Raw genomic sequence first — 21,441 nt, forward strand, 5'->3', positions numbered from 1 at the left:
CAAGCCAGGAATTGTCTTGTTTCCGGCATTAGTAAAGTATTTGGAAATGAACAAGGTCTGCAAATACTTAACTACACTAATAGATTCATCCTGTCATGAGAATATGCTTCAGGACTTCATCCCTAACTAAATTCTCATGTTCATGGGCACAAGCTTGCATGCATGCAAATTTCTTTTCTTAGAACATCATGCCTGCTTATGTTATACATTTATTTCTCTTATGATCATTTATTTGTAATTTTAATCTCAAATATAATTTAGTAATATGCACATAATGCAAAGAGTAATGGTGAGCAGAGTTGTTTTTTTTAAGGGATGTGAAGGATCTGATGAAAATAAATATTTTAAACTCCAGGAAATAAAGTCTGTATGGCTCCTTAAAAAGACTCTAATACTTTGAAAATCTTGTTCTTAATTTTCATTATTCAGAAAACTTAACATAATGAAAGGCAATAGAATAGTATGTGTGCGTGTGTGTGCCTGTGTGCATGCATGTGTTGGCACATGAATATAATGAATGTAATCTAAAGTTTTTAGTAAGTAAGAACAATTAGGGAATTCCAAAGTTAAATCCTACAACAGTTCTTTAATCATTTGGGATCTTAAAGACAACCTCAAGTCTTGATTATAAGCATGTTAATGCTAATCATAACTTAGTCTGAGATCCTATTATAAAACATAAGATGTGAATTCTGAGCACACATTGCAGCCATTGATGGCTTTAATGAAGGGAGAACATCTAACCTCAACAAGATTATTGGCTTAGACAGAAAAAAGAACTTAATCCATTTACAGTCGTGTGCTGCATAATGACATTTCAGTCAACAATGGACCACATATACAACAGTGGTCCCATAAGATTAATACCATATAGCCTAGGTGTGTAGTAGGCCATACCATCTGGATTTGTGTAAGTACACTCTATGATGTTCTCGCAATGACAAAATTGCCTAATGATGCATTTCTCAGAACGTATCCCCATTGTTACGCAGTGCGTGACTATATTTGCTCACTTTTTATGCTGTCAAAAATAGCAGAGCACCATTATTATTATCACTACCATGTAACTTAATTCTCTGGTTTCAGTATGTGAGCTTCTTGAGAACAAATACCTTTTAATTTCTCCTTGTCAGTCCTACATCAGGTGGACAATAGATGCTCAATGAATTTTTTCTTAAAGAAAAGACCACATGGAAAAACTCACAAAAAGTAGAGCAAGTTCTTATTTGTATCTCTTAAACTATGGTGCTCTAAAAAGGCAAACTAACATGCTAAGCTACTTGGAATCATAATATATTTTGAGAATTTGAGGGAGAACTTCTCCCTAGAAAAATATACTTAGCCATATGAGACAATAATATATGCATAATAGGGCATTTTATATGAAGTGCAAGTTGTTTTTGAAATTTATCCTAATGAATGAATGCAGTATATTTAATGTTCCATCTTAGCCATGATTGTTTGCAGATGTTTTTTCTATGTGATTGAGAAGATTAAAGCTGATATTTGTTGAATTCTTCTATGTATAAGGTATAATAACCTTTTACCACTTCTACCAAGCAGTAAACTCAGTTGTCCTTCCTTCTTGCCTTACACATAGAAATAAATTTTCTTGGGGTTCTTTGAAATATTAAAAATCATAGTTCATTATAAATATTAGCCTTCTTATAGTTTTGTGTCACGTGTTTTATCTTTATTTGATCCCCATCCAAATTTCTTACGTGGTTATTTAAAACATAAGCTTACCAGAATCCTTGTGTAATTATATTGTGTTAAAAGTGTAAACTCCATTTCTCCCTGATCATAATTGTTTGTAATTTATTTCAAGAATTTCAATTCATTGACCCATTATTCTCTTTGGATATAGCATATTGGCTTTCTTTTTTCTTGAAGGTTGAAAATAATTTCTTGAAGCCTACAGCAGTGGCTCACAACCATTACTGTGCATAATATTCATAAGCAGGGCCTTTTAAAATACAGTTCTCTGGTTCCCACTTTAAAAAATAAGTTCATATTGATGGGGGCTGGAGCTCAGGAAATCCACAGTGAGCAAGTTCACCAGGTGATTCTGCTGCAGGTAGATGAGAATCTGGGCTTTGAAAAGCAGGGGTCAAGATGGTTCTCCAACTGTAAGTTGGCATCACTTTCGTGAGCTCAAAGAGGACACATTTTCTCGAAGTTTTATTTCCTCAAAATTTCATTTCTTCGAATTATAATAATGACTATGTTTATAAAGTTGATTTGAGATGTATGTAGAATTGTTGATATGCCATCCTCTGTAATTCTCATTTTAAACAACTAATCATAGAGTATTAAAACAGGAAAGTAAATTATGGCACAGCTGGCACAGTGCTTTCCTCTTATTTTAAGAAACCAAGGCCAGAGAAGTTGAGTGACTTTCCCAAAGTTACAAAGCTCGGTAGTTACAGAATCAAGATTAAAATTTAAGACCTTAGATGGCCACTGTAGCATTTGTCTCCTGCTATATTACTGCCATAACTGTGACCTATTCCAGAGTCTATCTGCTCTTTTTGGGGCCTTCGTCTTACCTATTCATTGTATTTTGTCTTTTCAGTATTTCTGTGTACTTGGTGAGAGTTTGAAAGATAGAGGAAATCTTGTATGCCACAAGACTAGAATTCACTACTCTGTTAACAATATCATGTTATATTAATGAATCCCCCTCCCTCTTTGCTAATAGTGAGGATCACATGGGGAGCTAGAGTACCAAGCCCTGCCAAGCAGTAATGAAGAGAGGCATGTGATGAAGCTGAACCTCTGTCCCCACCAGGCAGTAATGAGGCAGTGCTCTCCCATTGCCATTCCCCTGATGGAATTGTGTCAGAGTGAGCCACCCAAAACACAAAGTTTAAATAATTTCTAGACTCTCATAAAATAATATGTAAAATATCCAGGATTCAATTGAAAATCACTCATCAAGAAACTGGAAGACCTTAAACTAATGAAAAAAGATGACCAGTAGATCCCAACACTGAGATGAGAGAGATATTAGAATTATCAGACAGAGATTTTTTAAAAAGAGCCATCGTAAAAATAAAAAATAAATTATTACAAGTACACTTGAAACAATAAAAAGTAGAAAGTCTTTTCAAAGAAATAAAAAATCTAAGCAAAGAAAATAACAGATATAAAGAAAGCCCAACTGGGAATATTAGAAATGAAAAATACAATAACCAAATAAAAAACTCAATGTATGGGCTCAAGGGCAGAATGGAGAGTCAGAGGAAAGAATCAGTGACCTAGAAGATCAAAAAATAGAAAATGCCCAATCTGAACAACACAGATAATAAGCATATGTGTGTGCACATGCACACATGCAGGTATGCACACAAAACAATTCTAAAACCAAAAACAAAATAGAACTTCAGGGACCTGTGGGACTATAACAAAATATCTAACATTCCTGTGTCATCAGAGCCCTGGAAAGAGAGAGAAAAAAAGGTAGCCTTCAAAAAACATTTGAAAACATAAAGTTGCTCACTTTCCAAATTTGGCAAAATATGTAAACCCACAGATTCAAGAAACTGAGTGTACTCCAAACAGGATAAACCGAAATAATTCCACAGCAAGACATATCATATATAGTCAAACTTTTGGAAACTAAAGACAGAGAAAAATCTTGAAGAGAGCAAGAGATAAACAAGTCCTTACCTATAGGAGAAAATCAATTTGAATGATGTTGTATTTCTCATTAGAAATCATGAAGGTGAGAAGGAAGTAGCAAAATATATTTTGAGTGCTGAAAATAAAAAGAGAACTGTCAAACCAGAATCCTAAATCCAGAAAAAATTTACTTCAGGAATTAAAGAGAAATGAAAAAATTATCAGATGAAGGGAAACTAAGATTATTTGTTACTACCAGACCTATGCTAAATAAATGGCTAAACAAAAAGGAAATAATAAAAGAAGAAACTTTGGAACATGAAGAAGGGAAAAATGAACAGTATAAGCAAACATATGGGTAAATCTTTAGTTTTCTAAATTGTGATTGACAGTAGAAGCAAAAAATACTTTCTGACATGATTCTAAGTGCATATATAGAAAATATAAGGCAATTAAACCATAAACAGGTAAAGTTGAAGGGATGTAAAGGGAGGTAAGGTTTCCATATCTCACTTGAACTGGAAAAATGACAGCCCTAGAAGACTGATAAGTTACATAAATATAATGTGAATCCTAGAGTAACCACTAAAAAACTATACAATGAGACACATTTAAAAACACTATGGGGAAATCAAAATTTTATTATTAAAATTTTTCAAAAACCAATAGGAAACAGTGAAAAGAAAACAGAAAGAAAAAATAGAGAAGAAACAGAAAAATAATTTAAATAGCAAACTTAAGCTGTAACATATCAAAAATCACATTAAATGTAAATGATCTAAATATACCAATTAAAAGAGATTATTAGCATGGATTAAAAGACCTAACCCAGATACATTTTGTCTACAAGAAACTTGCTGTAAACATAATGATATAGGTGATATAGGAAGGTTGAAAATAAAATAAGGGAAAAGATATATCATGCAAAAATTATTATCAGGTAAAGTATGTTTTAATATCAGATAAAGTAGACTGCAAAGTAAAGAAAATTGTCAGAGACAGAGAATGGAATTACCTAATGATAAAAGGGTCATACCACCAAGAAGTCAGAGCAATCTAATTGTATGTGACCAAATAATAGAACTGCAAAATAAGTGAAACAAAAATTCATAGAACTGAAAGAAAATGTAAGATAAATAAACAAACATACAATTATTGTGGGAGACTTCACCACCATGCTCCCTAATATTGTAAGAACAACTAGACAGGAAATCATCAAGAATATAAAATCACTCAACAACATCATCAACCAGTGGGATCTAATTAACCGTTATAGAGAACGCCACTCAACAGCAGAATGCACATTGTTTTTCAGTGCCGAAGGAGCATGTACCAAAATAGACCGTATCCTGGGTTTTAAAACAAATCTCAAAAATTTCAAAGCATGTGTTCTCTGACACCAAGTCAATCTAAAAGTCAATAACAGAAAGATAATAGGAAAGTCTTCAAAAACGTGGAAACGAAGTTTCCAGGTAAACATTCCACATGTCAAAGAGGACATAACACTTGTAAACATTCCACATGTGAATGAGGAATTCTCAAAGAAAAAATTTTAAAATGCAGTGAACTATATAGAAATGAAATAGAACATAATATTTGCGTGATACAGCTAAAACAATGCTGAGAAAAATTTATAACAACTAAGTTAATAAATTTGAAAAGAAGAAAATCTCAAATCAGTAATCTAAGCCCCCACATCAAGTACTTAGAAAGCAAATTATCAAATTAGCTCAAAGTAAGCAGAAGGAAGAAAATAAGAACAATAAATGAAGAAATTAATAAAATTGAAAGCGAAAAAAATAGAGAAAATAAATGAAGCGAAGCTGGTTCTTTGAAAGATCATAAAAATGACAAAATTTTTTTGTAAGTTTGGCAAACTAAGAAAAAAGACACAAGTTATCAATATCAGGAATGAAACGGGATTTCCCTGCAGACACTCCAGATAGCAATAGCAACTGTATAAATGTAAATTTGACAACATAGCTGGATTGGATTAATTCCTCAAGAAACAAAACTACCACATATCACCCAATATTGGATAATTTGAACATCCCTGTAACTATAAAGGAAATTGATTTTATTTTTTCATTTTTTGTTCATTATATTGTATACTTTATTCCAAAGTCAATAAATACAAGTCTATGCATGAGTTTAAGTATTTCCATTGCATTTTACTTTATGTCAATCACTTTTTGCCGAGCATTATGTCATTTCAAATTTTTACCACGGTAGGCAATGCTGCAATGCATATACTTTATGTATTTATTTATTTATTTATTCATTATTGAAGTGTCGTTGACATACAATATTATATTTGTTATAGATGTACAACATGGTGATTCGACATTTATATACATTATGACATGATCACCATGACAAGTCTGGTAACCATCTGTCACCATACAGAGTTATTGCAGTGTTATTGACTGTTCCCAATGCTGTACGTTACAAAATACGGAATGCTTCATGAATTTGTGTGTCATCCTCACACAGGGCCCGTGCCAATCTTCTCTGTATCTTTCCAGTTTTAGTATATGTGCTGCTGCAGCGAGCACTAAAGGAAATTAAATTTATAATTTAAAACTTTTAAAGAGAGCTCTCCAGGCCTAGAGGTTTCACTGGAGCAATCTATAAAATGCTTAAAGGAGAATTAACATTATTCTACACAACTTATTCCAGAAAAGAGAAGAGGTGAGAGCATTCCTCAATTCATTTTATGAAACTAGTATTTACCTGATACCAAAACCAGACAAAGATAGTGCAAAAAAGGGAAAACTACACACCAGTATCCCCCAGGAATATAGATGTAAAAATTCCTGACAAAGTATTAACAAATTTAATTCAGCAATATATAAAAAGAATTATACAGCAAGACCAAGTGGAGGTTGTTCCTAGGATGCAAGTCTTGTTCAACATTCAAAAATTCAACATCATAATCAACCATATTCACAGGCTAAAGAAGAAAAATCATGTGATCATATTAATCAATGTTTTAAAAATATTTGAAAATAATCAATATCCATTCATGGTTGAAAACTCTTAAAAAATGGCAATAGAAGGAAACTCCCTCAGCTTGATGAAGAGCACTTAAAATTAAAACTATAGATAACATTTGACTTAATGGTGAAAGCTGAAAGCTTTTCTCCTAAGATTGAGAACAAGGAAGGGATTTGCACTCACACTACTCTTATTAAACACAGTCCTGGAAGTTTCAGCTATTGCAATAAGGGAAAAAAAGAAAATAAGAAGCATGCAAATTGTAAGGGAAGAAATGCAACTATTTGCAGATGGCATAATTGTTGTAAATTCAAAGTAGTCTACCAAAAAAGTTTCTGGATCAACTAAGTGAGTTCAGCAAGGTAGCAGAATATGTGATGAACATACAGAAATCAATTGCATTTCTGTATACTAGCAGTGAACAGATGGATACAAAAATTTATGATTGCTTTAAAAAGCAAAAAACGTAAGTGTAAATCTAACCTTCGGTGAAAAACTGTATAGTATTGTGTGCTGAAGACTACGAATCACTGATGAACAAAATGAATGCAGATATAAATAAATGTAGAGCCATGCCATGTTCACGGATTGGAAGACTCAATCTAGTAGATACGTCAGTTTTCTTCAAATTAATGTACAGGTTTAACACAATTCCTGTCAACGTCTTATCAACAGTTTTTTGTAGATATAGACATTATTCTAAAATTTATATGATAAGTCAAAGGACTAGAATTGCTAAAACAGTTTTGAAAAAGAACAATAAAGTGGAACAAATAAAGTCTACCCTATTTCAAGACTTATTATATACCTACATCAATCAAGACAGTAGTTTTGGTGAAAGGGTAGATAAATAAGTCAGTGTAACAGAATAGAGAACGCAGAAATGAGCCTACACAAATATGCCCCACCGATTTTTGACGAAGTTAGGAAAGCAATGCAGTAGGGGAAAGATGGTCTTTTCAGCAAGCAGTGCTGGTGAAACTGGACCTCTATAGACAAAAAACAAAATTCGCTTTGACCTCAGCCTCACATCTTATACAAAAATTAACTGAAAATGCATCATGAACTTAAATGTAAAACATATAACTATAAAACATTTAGAAAAAAGGGAGAATCTTCAGGATGTAAGGGCTTGGCAAAGAGTTTTTTGACTTGACAGCCAAAGCAGGATCTATAGTGGAAAAAAAAGATAAATTGAACTTAAAAGTAAACATTTTCTCCATGAAGGGCCTTGTGAAGGGGATGAGAAGACTAGCTAAGACTGGGAGAAATTCTTTGCAAACCCGTATCAAACAAAGGTCTAGTTCTACAATATATAAAGAACTTTCACAACTCAACGGTATAAAAAGTATCAATCAAATTAGAAAATGGGCAAAAGATATAAAGAAGCATTTCATTGAAGAAGATAGTCAGATGGCAAATAAGTACATGAAAAGATGTTGGCATTGGTATCCGTTAGGGAAATGCAAATTAAAATCAAAACGAGGTATCACGACATGACCATCAGAAAGGCTGCAATACAAGCATACCTCATTTTATTGCACTTCACTTTATTGTGCTTTTTATAAATTGAAAGTTTGTAGAAACCCTGCATCAAGCAGGTCTATCAGCACCATTTTTCCAACAGCATTTGCTCACTTCGTGTCTCTATGTCACATTTAGGTAATTCTTGCAATATTTCAAACTTTTTTATTATTATATTTGTTATTGTGATCTATGATCAATGATTTTTGATGTTATTATTGTAATTGTTTTGTGGTGTCACGAACCATCCCTGTATGATGGTGAACTTAACCCATAAATGTGTGTGTTCTGACTGCTCCACTAACCGATGGTCCTCTGTCTCTCTCCCTCTTCGGACCACCCTAGTCCCTGAGACACAATATTGAAATTAGGCCAATTAATAACCCTACATGGCCTCTAAGTGTTCAAGTGAAAGGAAGAGTCACGTATCTCTCACTTTAAGTAAAAAACTAGAAATTATTAAGCTTAGTGAGGAAGGCATGTCGAAAGCTGAGAAAGGCTGAAAACTAAGCCTCTTGCACCAGATGTGAGACAAATTGTGACTGCAAAGGAAAAGTTCTTGAAGGCAATTAAAAATGCTACTCCAGTGAACACGTGAATGATAATAAAGTGAAACAGCCTTATTGCTGATATGTAGAAAATTTTAGTAGTCTGGATAGAAGATCAAACCAGCCACAACTTTCCCTTAAGCCAAAGCCTAAACCAGAGCAAGGACCTAACTCTCTTCAGTTCTCTGAAGACTGAGAGAAGTGAGAAAGCTGCAGAAGGAAAGTTTGAAGCTAACAGAAGTTGGTTCATGGGTTCAAGGAAAGAAACCATCTCCATAACATGAAAGCGCAAGGTGAAGCAGCAAGTGCTGACGTAGCAGCTGCAGCAGCTTATCCAGAAGATCTAGCTAAGATAAGTAATGAAAGTGCTGCACTAAATGGCAGATTTCCAATTTCACCCATTTCCAAATGAAACAGCCATATATTGGAAGAAGATGGCATATAGGACTTCCATAGCTAGAGAGGAGATGTCAGTGACTGTCTTCAAACCTTCAAAGGACAGCCTGACTCTCTTGTTAGGGGCTAATGCAGCCCGTGACTTTAAGTTGAAGCCAATGCTCATTTACCATTCAAAAAATCCTAGGGCCCTTAAGAATTACGCTAAAGCTACTCTGCCTGAGCTCTATAAATAGACCAACAAAGTCTGGATGATAGTACATCTGTTTACAAAATGGTTTACTGAATATTTTAAGCCCACGGTTGAGAACTACTGCTCAGAAAAAAAGATTCCTCTCAAAATATTACTGCTCATTGAAAATGCACCTGGTCATCCAAGAGCTCTGAAGGAGATGTACGAGGAGATTACCAACGTTGTTTTCATGCCTGCTAACACAACATCCATTATGCAGCCCATGGATCAAGGACTAATTTCACCTTTCATGTCTTATTATATAAGAAATACATTTTGTAAGGTTATAGCTGTCATAGACAGTGATTCCTCCAATGGATCTTGGCAAAGTAAGTGGATGAGCAAAGAAAGTGGTTTTTTAAGATGGAATCTACTCCCGGTAAAGATGCTGTGGGGATTGTTGGAATGACAACAAAGGATTTTGAATATTACATAACCTTACTTAATCAAGCAGTGACAGGGTTTGAGAGGATTGATAGCAATTTTGAAAGAAGTTCTGCTGTGGTTAAAATGTTATCAAAAAGCATCCCATGCTACAGCGAAATCATTCATGAAAGAGACAATCAATGCGGCAAACTTTATTGTTGTCTCATTTTAAGAAATTCCCATGGCTACCCCAACCTTCAGCAACTACCACCCTGATCACTCAGCAGCCATCAGCATCAAGGTAAGACCCTCATCCAGCAAAAAGATCTGTAACCTTGCTGAAGGCTCCGATGATGGTTAGCATTTTCTAGCAATAAAGTATTTTTTAATTGATTTTTTTAGACATAATGCTATTGTACACTTAATAGACTACAGGATAGTGTAAACATAACTTTTATATGCTGAAAACCAAAAAATTCATGTGACTCACTTTACTGCAATATTTGCTTTATTGCACTGTTCTGGAACCAAACTCTCAATATCCCCAAGGTATGCCTGTAAAAAATGCTTACAACACCAAATGCTGGTGAAGATGTGGAAAAGTGGATCACTTGTACATAACTGATGGGGATATAAAATGATACGGCCACTTAGGAAAAGTTTGAGTTTCATAAATAAAACTAAACATGCAACTGTCCTATGACCCATTTGGGCAGTTATCTCAGAGAAATTAAAACTTATGTTCACACAAAAACCTACACATGAATGTTTATAGCAGCTTATTCATAATAGCCCCAAATTACAAATACCTCAGATAATGGATGAATGATCAAACAAACTCTAGCACCTCTAAACTATGGACTACTCCTCAATAACCAAAAGGAATGAACTATTAATACACGCAGCAACCTCAATGACCCTCCAGATAATTATGAAGTGAAAAGTCATTCCCAAAACCTTACGTACTGTATGACTACCCTTTTCTAAAGTTCTTGAAAAGACAAAATTATAGAAATGGAGAACGGATTTTCCAGGGGTTAAGGAAAGGGTAAGGGTAGACTGGAAGAGGGTGTGGCTATAAAACAGCAAGATGAGGGATTCTTGTGGTGATGGAATTATTGTGTATCTTGACTATATTAATATCAATATTAATTGGTTGTGATTTTTACTATAGTTTTTCAATATATTACCATTGGGGAAAAGTGGTTGAAGGGTACATAAGATCTCTGTATTATTTCTTACAACTGTATATAAATTTAAAATTATCTCAAATTAAAAAGTTTACTTAAAAAAAAAAGTGGTGGGAGGCCAGCCCAGTGGCATAGTGGTTGAGTTCGCATTGCTCCCCTTCAGTGGCCCATGGCTCACAGGTTCAGAACCCTGGGTGCAGACCTAGCACCATTCATCAAGCCACACTGTGGTGGCATCTCACATAAAATAGAGGAAGATTGGCACAGATGTGAGCTCAGCGACAGTCTTCCCCAAGCAAAAGAAGAGGAAGATTGGCAACAGATGTTAGCTCAGGGCCAATCTTCATCACAGAACAAAAGTGCTGGAAAATAAGTTACAGCCTATTGGGCCAACCCTTTCATCTTATTTTAAGTAAATCCAGGCCAGAGAAATGTAATGTCTTTCCCAGAGTAACAAAGCAAGTAGTGACAGAATCAGAACTACAATCCAAGACCCTACCCTAGATTCCCATTTCCACATTCTTCCCGTCATATTATATTACCACATTACTGTGACCTCTCCAGAGTCCGTCTGCTCTTACTGGGGCCTTCATCCTATTCATTCATTGTATTTGATATATTCAGCATTTCTGTGGCCTTCTACAGGCTTGCTTGAAATTTAGATGAAGGCCTGCCCTAGGATGCTACAAAACTGGAACTCACTTTATTAATATCATCACGTTGTGTTACTAAGATTTAACATTTGCACAACTTCTACAGTCATCTCATTAAGTTTAAAAATAAAATTAGAATATGGATATTCATCATGATGTTATTGATTTAGTTTCTTTAACATAAGGCAAATATAGTCACTGTCAATTTTTTAGCCATCATTTTTATATTTTTTTCATAATTTTGTTTCCAAATGGTAATAAGTATACTTTATTCACTGGATAATTCCTTTGCTAAAATTTAAATAGTAGCCCCAATAAGAAGATGAAACCCTTACCACACCCACGTTTTTTTTTTTAATTATGTGAAGTGAGATATAAAGTAAGACAATATTTAAAATCCTCTTTCTTATTTGTTAACTAATTGTAAAGTAGAGTTCATGTGTCAAAAGAATCATATATTATTCATACCAGAGGAAATCTCTGCACCCAGTTGTTTTACAAGGTCTCTTTGTAAGCTATTTATTATATACTCTTGTTATAGTTTTATTTTATGTTTGCCTTGTAATATTTTTTTGGAACTTTTGTTGAAGTTAAAAAATATTCTTGCTGTTTATATTTCATTACATGATCGGGGAAAAAAAAGAATCTTCTTAGCTTAGTCATCCAGTGGAATATAATTAGTTGATAATCAGGGTCTGAAAGCTTATTGCTGCTGAGTGTTTCCACCCACAACTAGTTTTCATCTCGCCCCTTCATGAAATACTAAAATTTATATATCAAATCTGTAAGTAAAGAACCTCCAGTGAATGGGCTGATTCTGAGAAAAAGCAGAAATGACCAATTGTAAACCAGAAAAATAATTTTAGTTAGTTAAATTGTTTGAGATTCTTTTGTATGTGATCATTATAATTCATATCTTTGAGGCCAGTTACTCAAATTTTGTGCAATTATTAGGAATATTTGGACCAATATCCTGTATTGACTGTCTCACCATACTGGCCAAGTAGGAAAACAGTCCTTACTGTTTTCCTTTTCACTTTTAAAATTATTTTTATCAAGAAGTATGGAGTTTCCTAAAATGTGATTTACTGACTGTAGAGCTTACCTCATCACACTCAGTAGTGGTAGGGAATGCAACACTGTTTGTTTGTAAAGATAAATTTTTATGGAAATATGAAGAATTTTTCAAAGTAAAAGTTGCTATAATTGTTTAGAGAATCTCTATATTTTTAAAATTATTGAAATATTAAAGAGTTTTAGGTGCCTCATAAAGCTATTTGTAAAAAAAATTTAGATGGGCAGCGCACTTTGCTATACAAACTGTTGTAGTAAATGACGAGTTAGTTAGAAGGTTCCACTTTATTTATTATGATCTGGGATCTTTTTCTGCTATCTCAAATCATATATAACCAAGACATTTTTGTTTCAAACAGCCACTGAAACCATTAGAGTATGTCATTTCTGTCGCAGGTTTGTGAATGTGATTTTAGTTGAATTTTAGTGGTTTATGTTGCATAGTGTTTATTGACAATAAATAATTCTTTTCTAATATAGAACACTGTGTTTCTTTTGTGGAGAGCCACTGCGGCATAGGGTAGGGCTGGGACTTTAACATTAGCAAGGCAGAAACTCAGATTCTTTTTCTGTCATCCATAAGCTATTTCAGCGGGCAAATTATTTAATGTTTCTGAATATTTGACTCCTCCTCTATAGGTTGAGAATAGCTTCTATTTTACAAAATTCTTGCGAATATTAAATCATTTGAGACTATATATGTAAAGTCTCTTATGTAGGTAGGCACACAACACGTTACATTTTAATATTATCATTTAAAGTTAATATTATTAATATTTAATATTGGCAAAATGAATAGAACTGATATAACTGAATTGAATGTATAATGAGGAATTTTAGACTTACAAATTGCTCTCATGATCAAACTATAGTAGTAGTATACCCTTATAGCATATGGAAACATATACATATATGTAAATATATGCAAAACCCTAACATATGTCTAGAATGATACACAAATTATAGTCATTACCTACAAAGAGGATAGAGGGAGCCAGGATTAAGGTTATGAGTTAGAGGAAACTTCAAATTTATCTGTAATGTTAAAAGGTTTTAATGCTGGTTTATAAATATATTCAGGGAATTGAAAAAAAGAAGGTAGTAATAAGTAAACATGAAAATTTCAGCATACAAATAGCAAATGTAAAAAGAATCTAAATGGTTAGGTAGAACAACTGAAGAGAAAAAAAATAGGCTTAACATCAAATTTGGGATGGCAGAAAAAATGGTCAGTTAACTGGAACATAGTTGAGAAAAATTACCTAATCAAATGAACAGAGAAAATAAATAATAATGACAACAGAGCTATGATTACCTGTGGGACAATATAGAGTGCTCCAACATATATGAAACTAAAATCACAAGAAGACAAGTGAGAGAAAGTAAGGCAGAAAAGAATACTGGCTGAAGAATTCCCAAATGTGAAAATTATCGACTTACAGATTTGAGAACTTGGCAAACTTCAAGCTGAATAAATTTAAAGAAAACTACCTGTAGTTATATCACAGACTATCTATGAAAGAGTTAGAAAGAGAGAGAGAGGGAATGAATGAGGAAATGAATGGATCTTGGAAGGAACCAGAAAGTTTTTAAAAAGACACATTTTATCATTACATAGAGATAAAAAAGTAATATGAATGGCAGCTGACTTTTCCTCAGTATCAATGGAGGCCAGAGGAGAATATGACAATCTCTTTAACACGCATAAAGGGAAAATATGTCATAACGGAATTTACATCCATTGAAGACATCTTTCAAAATTTAAGTGAAAATAAAACATTTTGAGATAAATGAAAGTAGAGTGATTTATCACTGGCACAATGCACTGTAAGGTGTGCTGGGGAAGTTGTATAGCCTGAGGAAAATAACACCAAAGGCAACTCGAATGTGCAGAAAGGAAAAAGAAAAAAGAAGGACTGGAAAAGGTAAAACTGTGGCTAAATGTAAGATTGTTGTTTATGTCCCTCCATTTAAAACAGAACTATTTAAAGCAAAAATTATAGCATTGTATCATGATACTAACAAGTAAGAATAATAGCACAAAGGATGTATGCTATTGGATTTCATGGACTTATACTATTGAAAGGTTGTTATTATTTATGTGAAATGATACCATATCAACTCAGTAGACTCTGCTGAGTCACAGATGCATATTGTAATCACTAGAGCAATCACGAAAAATTAACGCAAAGGTGTATAAATAAAGCCTAGAGAGAAAATAAAATAGAATACTCATTTTTTTTAAATGGAACTAAAAGGAGGAAAAGAAGAACAGAAACATAAAAACAGATGGACCAAATAGAAAGTAAACAACAAGGTAAATGTAAATAGACTAAAGACAGCAATCAAAGGCTGAGACTATCAGGATTTTAAAAACGCCCACTTGTTTGCTTTCTGGAAGACACACTCTTTAAAGACAAACATAGGTGAAAAACAGAAGAATGAAAAAATATATGCCACACAAATAGTAAGGCTAAGAAAGCTGATGTGACTATATTGATATCAGAAAGGTGACTTCAAGGCAAGGAATATTACCAGACACTAAGAGATACAGCCCATAATGATTAAAGGACCAATGTGTGTTCATTTAATAACATCACTTTTTAAGAAATGAAACAGAATACCTAACAAAATCACAGGGAGAAAAAGACAAATCAGCAATCATAGTTGTAGTTTTTTGAGGAACATTTGTCCTAAGCTAACGTCCATTGCCAATCCTCTTTTTTTTTTTTTTTTGCTTGATGAAGATTGGCCCTGAACTAACATCTGTGTCAGTCCTCCCCTACTTTGTATGTGCGGTGCCTCCACAGCGTGGCTGATGAGTGGAGTAGGTCCGCATCTGGGATCTGAATCCACAGAAGTGGAGCATGGAACTTTAACCACTAGGCAACAAGGCCAGCCCCACATAGTTGTAGATTTTAATGCCATTCTCAACAACTCACAGAGCAATCAGAGAAAAAAATCAGTAAAGTTAAGAAAAATTAGAAAAATATTATTCACCACTTTGATCTAATTGACGTTCCAAACACTATTCCAACCAACCACAGAATATGCTTTCTTTCTGAATGCACATGGAATGTTTACAAAGGTCCACAATAATGGACCATATTGCAAGACTCAATAAATTTCAGAATTGAAAATATCATAGAGTATGTTATCTGACCATAAATGGTCAAAATATTTGAAATTAAAACCTCTTCAGATAACAATAGCTCAAGGAAAAGTCACGAGGGGAATTAGATTATTTTCGAAGCAAATAGAAGTAAAACACAACATATCAAAATTGGTAAAAGACATTAAAGTCAGTGCTTAGAGGGATATTTATAGCTTTAAATGCTTCTATGAGAAAAAAGAAAAGGATTAAAAGTAATCATCATGGTCTTGACATTAAGAAGTTAGAGTAAGAACAAATTAAAAACAAAGTAGAAGGTAAAACAATAATAATAAAGAATAGAAATCAATGACATTGAAAACAGACAATAAAGAAAATTAACAAAGCCAAAAGTTTGTTCTTCAATAAGCATGATAAAATTAACAAGATTAGATCAAGGACAAAAATGAGAGAAAGCACAAATTGTCAATACCAGAAACAGAAGAGTGGACATAAGTACAGATCCTATAGTCTTTAAAAGAATACAAGGAGAAATACTATATAACTGCTAAGCCAGTAAATTTGGCAAATAGGATGAAGTTAATGAATATCTTGCAAAACTCAACTGACTGAAGCTGAAAAAATAGGAAATCTGAATATACATTAGTTGAATATTTTTAAAATTTAAATTAAAAATACCAGGGCCAGATAGTTTCACTGGTAAGTTCTATAAAATAATCAGCTTAATAGATGCAGAAAAATCACTAGACAAAATTCAACCCAATTGATGATAAAACAGTATCCTAGGAATAGAATGGCCTTCTTATTCTAATAAGGACTTTAAAAATCCTGCAGATGACATAAAATTAATGGTGAATTATTGAATGCTTTTTCCTAAGATTGGGAACAAGACAAAGATGTTTATTCTCACTCCTCTATTTAGCATGGTGTTAGATGTCTTAGCTGGTGAGTAGTCAGGAAAAGAAACAAAAGGCTTAAAGATTGGAAAGAAAGAAGTAAAACTATCTTTTTCACAGATAAAATATGAATTTTTAAAAAGAATATCCTGCAGAATCTACAAATAACTACTAGAATTATGAAGCAAATTTAGCAAGGTCAATATACAAAACTTAGTTGTGTTTCTGTCTACCAGAAAAAAAAGAAACAAAAATCTATTTACTAAACATCAACAAACATGAAATAATTAGGATTTTTTTTTTAAGAATATACGCTGAAATCTATGAAACTTTGCAGAAAGTAAAGACTTAAAATAATAAGACAGAGCTACCACATTAATAGTTTGGAAGGCTCAATTTAGTTAAGCGGTCAATTCTACCAAATTGATCTATATATTCAAGACAATTCTTGCCAAAATTACAATGGGATCTTTAGTAGAAGTTGAAAAGTTGCTTTTACTGTGGTAATACAAAACAGCCCAGAATAAAAAAAAATTAAACTGGAAAGAAAAGACCAAAGTTGGAGGACACATATTATCTGATTTCACAATGTACTTTAAAGGAATTGTTATCAGAATTGGGTGTTATTGATGTAATGATAGCCAAATAAGTAAATGAACTATATTTTAGAGGCCAAAAAAATCAAAATGTGACAAGACAATTCAATGGATAAAGGAAAGTCTTTTTGACAAATGGTATTGGAACAACTAGATAAGTATATGAAAACATACTAATTAAAAATTAACCCATACTTAAGCTACATAAAAATAATTTGAGATGGATCATAGACATAAAAGTAAAAGTTATTATGGTCTGCTATAAAACTTTCATTAAAAATAGGAAAATCTCTTTATGAATTTTAAGTAAACTGATTTCTTAGAAATGACCCTAAAAGCACTTAATATAACAGAAAAAAAGTAACATGAAACAATCAAAAATAAAAATTTTCTGTTACTCCATAAGCAGTATTAATAAAGTGAAATGGCAACTTATATCTGAAAAAGGATTTGTATCCAGAATATATAAAGAACTAAATATCAATAATAAAAAGACAAAAAAAATAAATAAAAATGGGCAGGAGGCTGTCTTGTATAGGGAGTTCACTAATGAGAGTATAAGAAAGGCCAATGGTCACATGAAACTGGGCTAATCTAATTATTCAACAGAGAGACTTAAATTACAATCCCATTGAGATAGCATTACTCGTTCAGTAAAATGACTAAATTAAAAAGACTGTCAATATCTGATGGTGAGAATGTGGAGCAACTAGAACTCTCTTACTGGCTGTTTCTTATAATGTTAAACATAGACCTATCCTATGATTTAGCAATTCCATTCTAGATATTTACCCAGAGAAATGAAAATATATGTCCACAAAAAGATTTTACAAGAATCCTTGTAGCAGCTTTATTTATACTAAGAACTGAAAACACCACAAATATCCCTCAATAGGCAAATGGATAAATCAATTGTGATATATTCATTTGATGGAATACTAATCAGTAATAAAATAAATGCTACATACATCTAAGAAACTCAAAAAGAAGCCAGACACAAAAGAATATATGCTGTATGGTCCATTTTTATGGATACAAGGACAGGCAAACCTGATCTCTGATAATAGAAATTAGAGCAATGGTGGCCCATAAGCAATGTGATTGGGCTAGCAGTAGGCGACAGAGAGCTTTCTGGGATAAGAGAAATACTCTATATCTTTAATGATATAGTGGTTATATAGGGATACACATTTGTCAAAACAAATCTGATTGTATAATTATGATCTGTGCATTTTATTGTATACAAATTTTATCCTCTTCTCCCAAAAAGTGTGAGGCTTATAGAGTCAGATATTCAGGATTTGAACTCCAGGTTCGCGGCTCACTATGAGACCTGGGGCAAGTTATATAACCTCAAAGAATTGCAGTTGTATCGTATGTATTATGGGGATAGTAATAATCTCAACCACATACAGCCACTATGAGAATCAAGTGAATGTATGGAGAATATTTACCAGATAGCAAATGCTGTTTTCATAAAAAGACGTGTTATCATAAAAGATGTCTATCATAAAAAGAGAATATAGTTTTCAAAAAGTTATTATTGTAAACAGATAATAATGAAGTCAAATGTTATTTATGATGAATCAACAATGTTACTGCTTAAATGATTCTTTATAGTATACAGCTTGAGTATAACATTTTGTCTTATTAAGAGGACACAATGAACCCATCATTAAAAAGGTAGCAGAAATAATCATAATTTAAAAATATACATTTTTATTATAAAACAAATACAAACATGTCGCCCAAAGTTTTGAAATTAGAAACAGAAAAAAACACTCATAATCCTACAACCTATTATAACCACTTTTACTATGTTTTAATAGTACACAAAATCCCAACATCTAACAAGCAAATTTTTTTCCATATATATTTTTCATTAGTTTGAATCATTGAGCACACATAATGTGGTATCTGGCATTTTCATTTATATACTATTGCTTAATGTAACTGCCTTTCTTTTCCTTTTCTTTTCCTTTTCCTACTTTTTTTGTAAGACAGATAGTCCTCCTATATAATTTTGTGCATATATTTTGCATGTTTTTAGTTAACGAAACACTATAAATATTTTTTATGGCTAAAAGCCCTCCTTAAAGAAAAGTAGCAAAGTACAAAAATGACAATGTTTTAAATAAATAATCTGTTTTATTAATAAAGCGTATTTTCAACTTAGGTTGATCATAGCATATCACAGTTTTAGAATTTGCAGTAAATCAGTTAAAGCATGGCGTTTTCAAGATTTAATATTATTCTCAGTTTTTATGTCATCTGGAGGTCTTATTAAATATGGCATATTTGTGATGTATTAAATCAATGAATGCCTTTACCAACTTCTTTCTGTGTTAAGTAAATCTTTCTTTAGTGTTTACATTTTGCAAGGCTGTGATATCAGCCGAGATATGAATGGAGAACGAATGAGCCAGTGGACTTAGGATATTTGTGGCAGTTTCTGATCTATATATATTTTGCTCAATCAACACTGTGTTTTACAAAAATACTGTTCGTAATCACTTAAAATTGGGAGCTTTTATATAAAAATTAAGATCTCAAATATTTAAAATCTGACGGCTCTACGTTGGAATTGCTTATTTCCACAAGCCAACAATAAGCTGGAACTGCGTAGCAGTTGCTCCGTTTGAAGAGGGCGTTATCTCGAGTTTTCCACGGACAACGCCCAGCCACGTATTCAAATTACCCGCCAGGTTTAACAAACCCTCCTCACTAAGATGAGGAAATAAGTTGGCCCGATGCTTCCATTTAATAGGCAGTAAAAATTTGAGGAAGGGAGGCAAACAAACTAGGAAAAAATACGATGATCAAAGAGATGAAAAGTTGGCTAGAGCTCTTGCTTCCAACTTCAGCAGCTATTCATGTAATTGCCTTTTTTTTTACGTTGTGCATGGGGAGGCATTGAATATGAGCGTAGACTATATTGCTCATTTCCTACATCTCTACCCCCAGCCGTTGCCCTTTTGAAGTACCTCATGCGAATATTTTCCTGATCAAAGAACAGTTGGACATATTATTATTAAAATGCAAATCATTTTTTTTTTTTTTATTTTTACAAAGGCTGAAGAGATAACTTTAACAATTGGCCAAGCGTTTGACCTGGCATACAGGAAATTTCTGGAATCTGGAGGAAAAGATGTTGAAACAAGAAAACAGATTGCAGGATTACAGAAAAGAGTGAGTAAACTAAGCTTGTTGTTTCACATTTATGTGATGTAAGTACAGGGAAACTTGCATATCATCAAACAGATTTAGAAGGCCTGCCATTAAATTTCCCCCACACTGATTGGAACTGCTTTCACTGTGTTCCTATAATTTTTCATTCCTGATCCCCTGCACAGTTTTTAACCATTTTATATTGAATTCCCACAAGAACTTAGTGTTCTCATGTGACTTTGCTTCACTTCCTGATGCTTCTCATGGGGATCAGAGCAGCAGAAGCAGCAGATGCTGGGTAAGTGGTTTCCCATGCAGATCAGATTCCTTTGTAATTAAATTACACCCTTTCTCCACTCTCTTCGAAATCATCATAAGCAAGTTTCACTGTCTTGTGGTTATACTCCAAGATTATGGGTACAGATTGCACAGTGCAATGAGAAAACACAGAGATGAGGTATTAGGAACATGAAATTTGCACATACATAAAAACGTGTTTCAAATTTAATGATGTATCTTTCCAGTGACCTAGAATTCTCTATTTCCCGAGCTTTATCAAATAATTTTCTCCCCTGTGCACAAGAGTACATTGAAATTTTAAATAATATAAAATGCTATTCATTAATGTAACCAATATAATAGCTAATGTTTTCCAAGAATAAATTTCTGAAGGTTATTCAATAATCATTTGCTTTTTAGATTCAAGACTTAGAAACAGAAAATATGGAACTTAAAAACAAAGTACAAGATTTGGAAAACCAGTTAAGAATAACCCAAGTATCAACATCTCCAGTAAGTATGTAGATATATGTGTGTGTTTTTTAGAAACAAATTTTGATGGTGATAAAACATCTCTGCATCATGAGCTCTGCAATATTTCAAATACTACTCTAAGATAAGTAATTTAAAGCTAAGTGTGGATAGAGATGAAAGGTGCTAAACAAGGTTAGTTGAAAAATTCAAATTACCTAGATAGCTCAGACCAGAGTTGTTTTTCCATGTTGCTCTTTTCACTTGTGTTTTCTAGAATAGTTTAAACCTCGATGTGGTCTTTTTCTCTTTTTG

The 21,441-nt window shown here is 33.0% G+C and overlaps 1 protein-coding gene and 1 non-coding gene across 16 annotated transcripts in view; one reads left to right on the forward strand and one right to left on the reverse strand.

Annotated features, from left to right (window-relative positions):
* GULP1 (GULP PTB domain containing engulfment adaptor 1) overlaps window positions 1-21,441 on the forward strand; it is a 271,766-nt gene that overhangs the window by 226,256 nt on the left and 24,069 nt on the right. For 9 of the 15 annotated variants that reach the window (XM_070581653.1, XM_070581655.1, XM_070581649.1 and 6 more), the window contains 2 exons: window positions 20,281-20,397; window positions 21,076-21,168. In XM_070581653.1, coding sequence (XP_070437754.1) covers window positions 20,281-20,397; window positions 21,076-21,168 — 210 coding nt within the window. Of the gene's footprint in view, window positions 1-20,280; window positions 20,398-20,593; window positions 20,675-21,075; window positions 21,169-21,441 lie in introns of all 15 variants that reach the window. The other 6 variants (XM_070581644.1, XM_070581652.1, XM_070581645.1 and 3 more) reach the window with 1 other exon arrangement.
* LOC139076878 (U6 spliceosomal RNA) lies at window positions 6,073-6,179 on the reverse strand. The gene has a single exon (XR_011528915.1). It is a non-coding gene; the product is annotated as a U6 spliceosomal RNA (small nuclear RNA).

The sequence above is a fragment of the Equus przewalskii genome, chromosome 17, assembly GCF_037783145.1.
Source record: "Equus przewalskii isolate Varuska chromosome 17, EquPr2, whole genome shotgun sequence".
NCBI classification, from domain to species: Eukaryota; Metazoa; Chordata; class Mammalia; order Perissodactyla; family Equidae; genus Equus; species Equus przewalskii.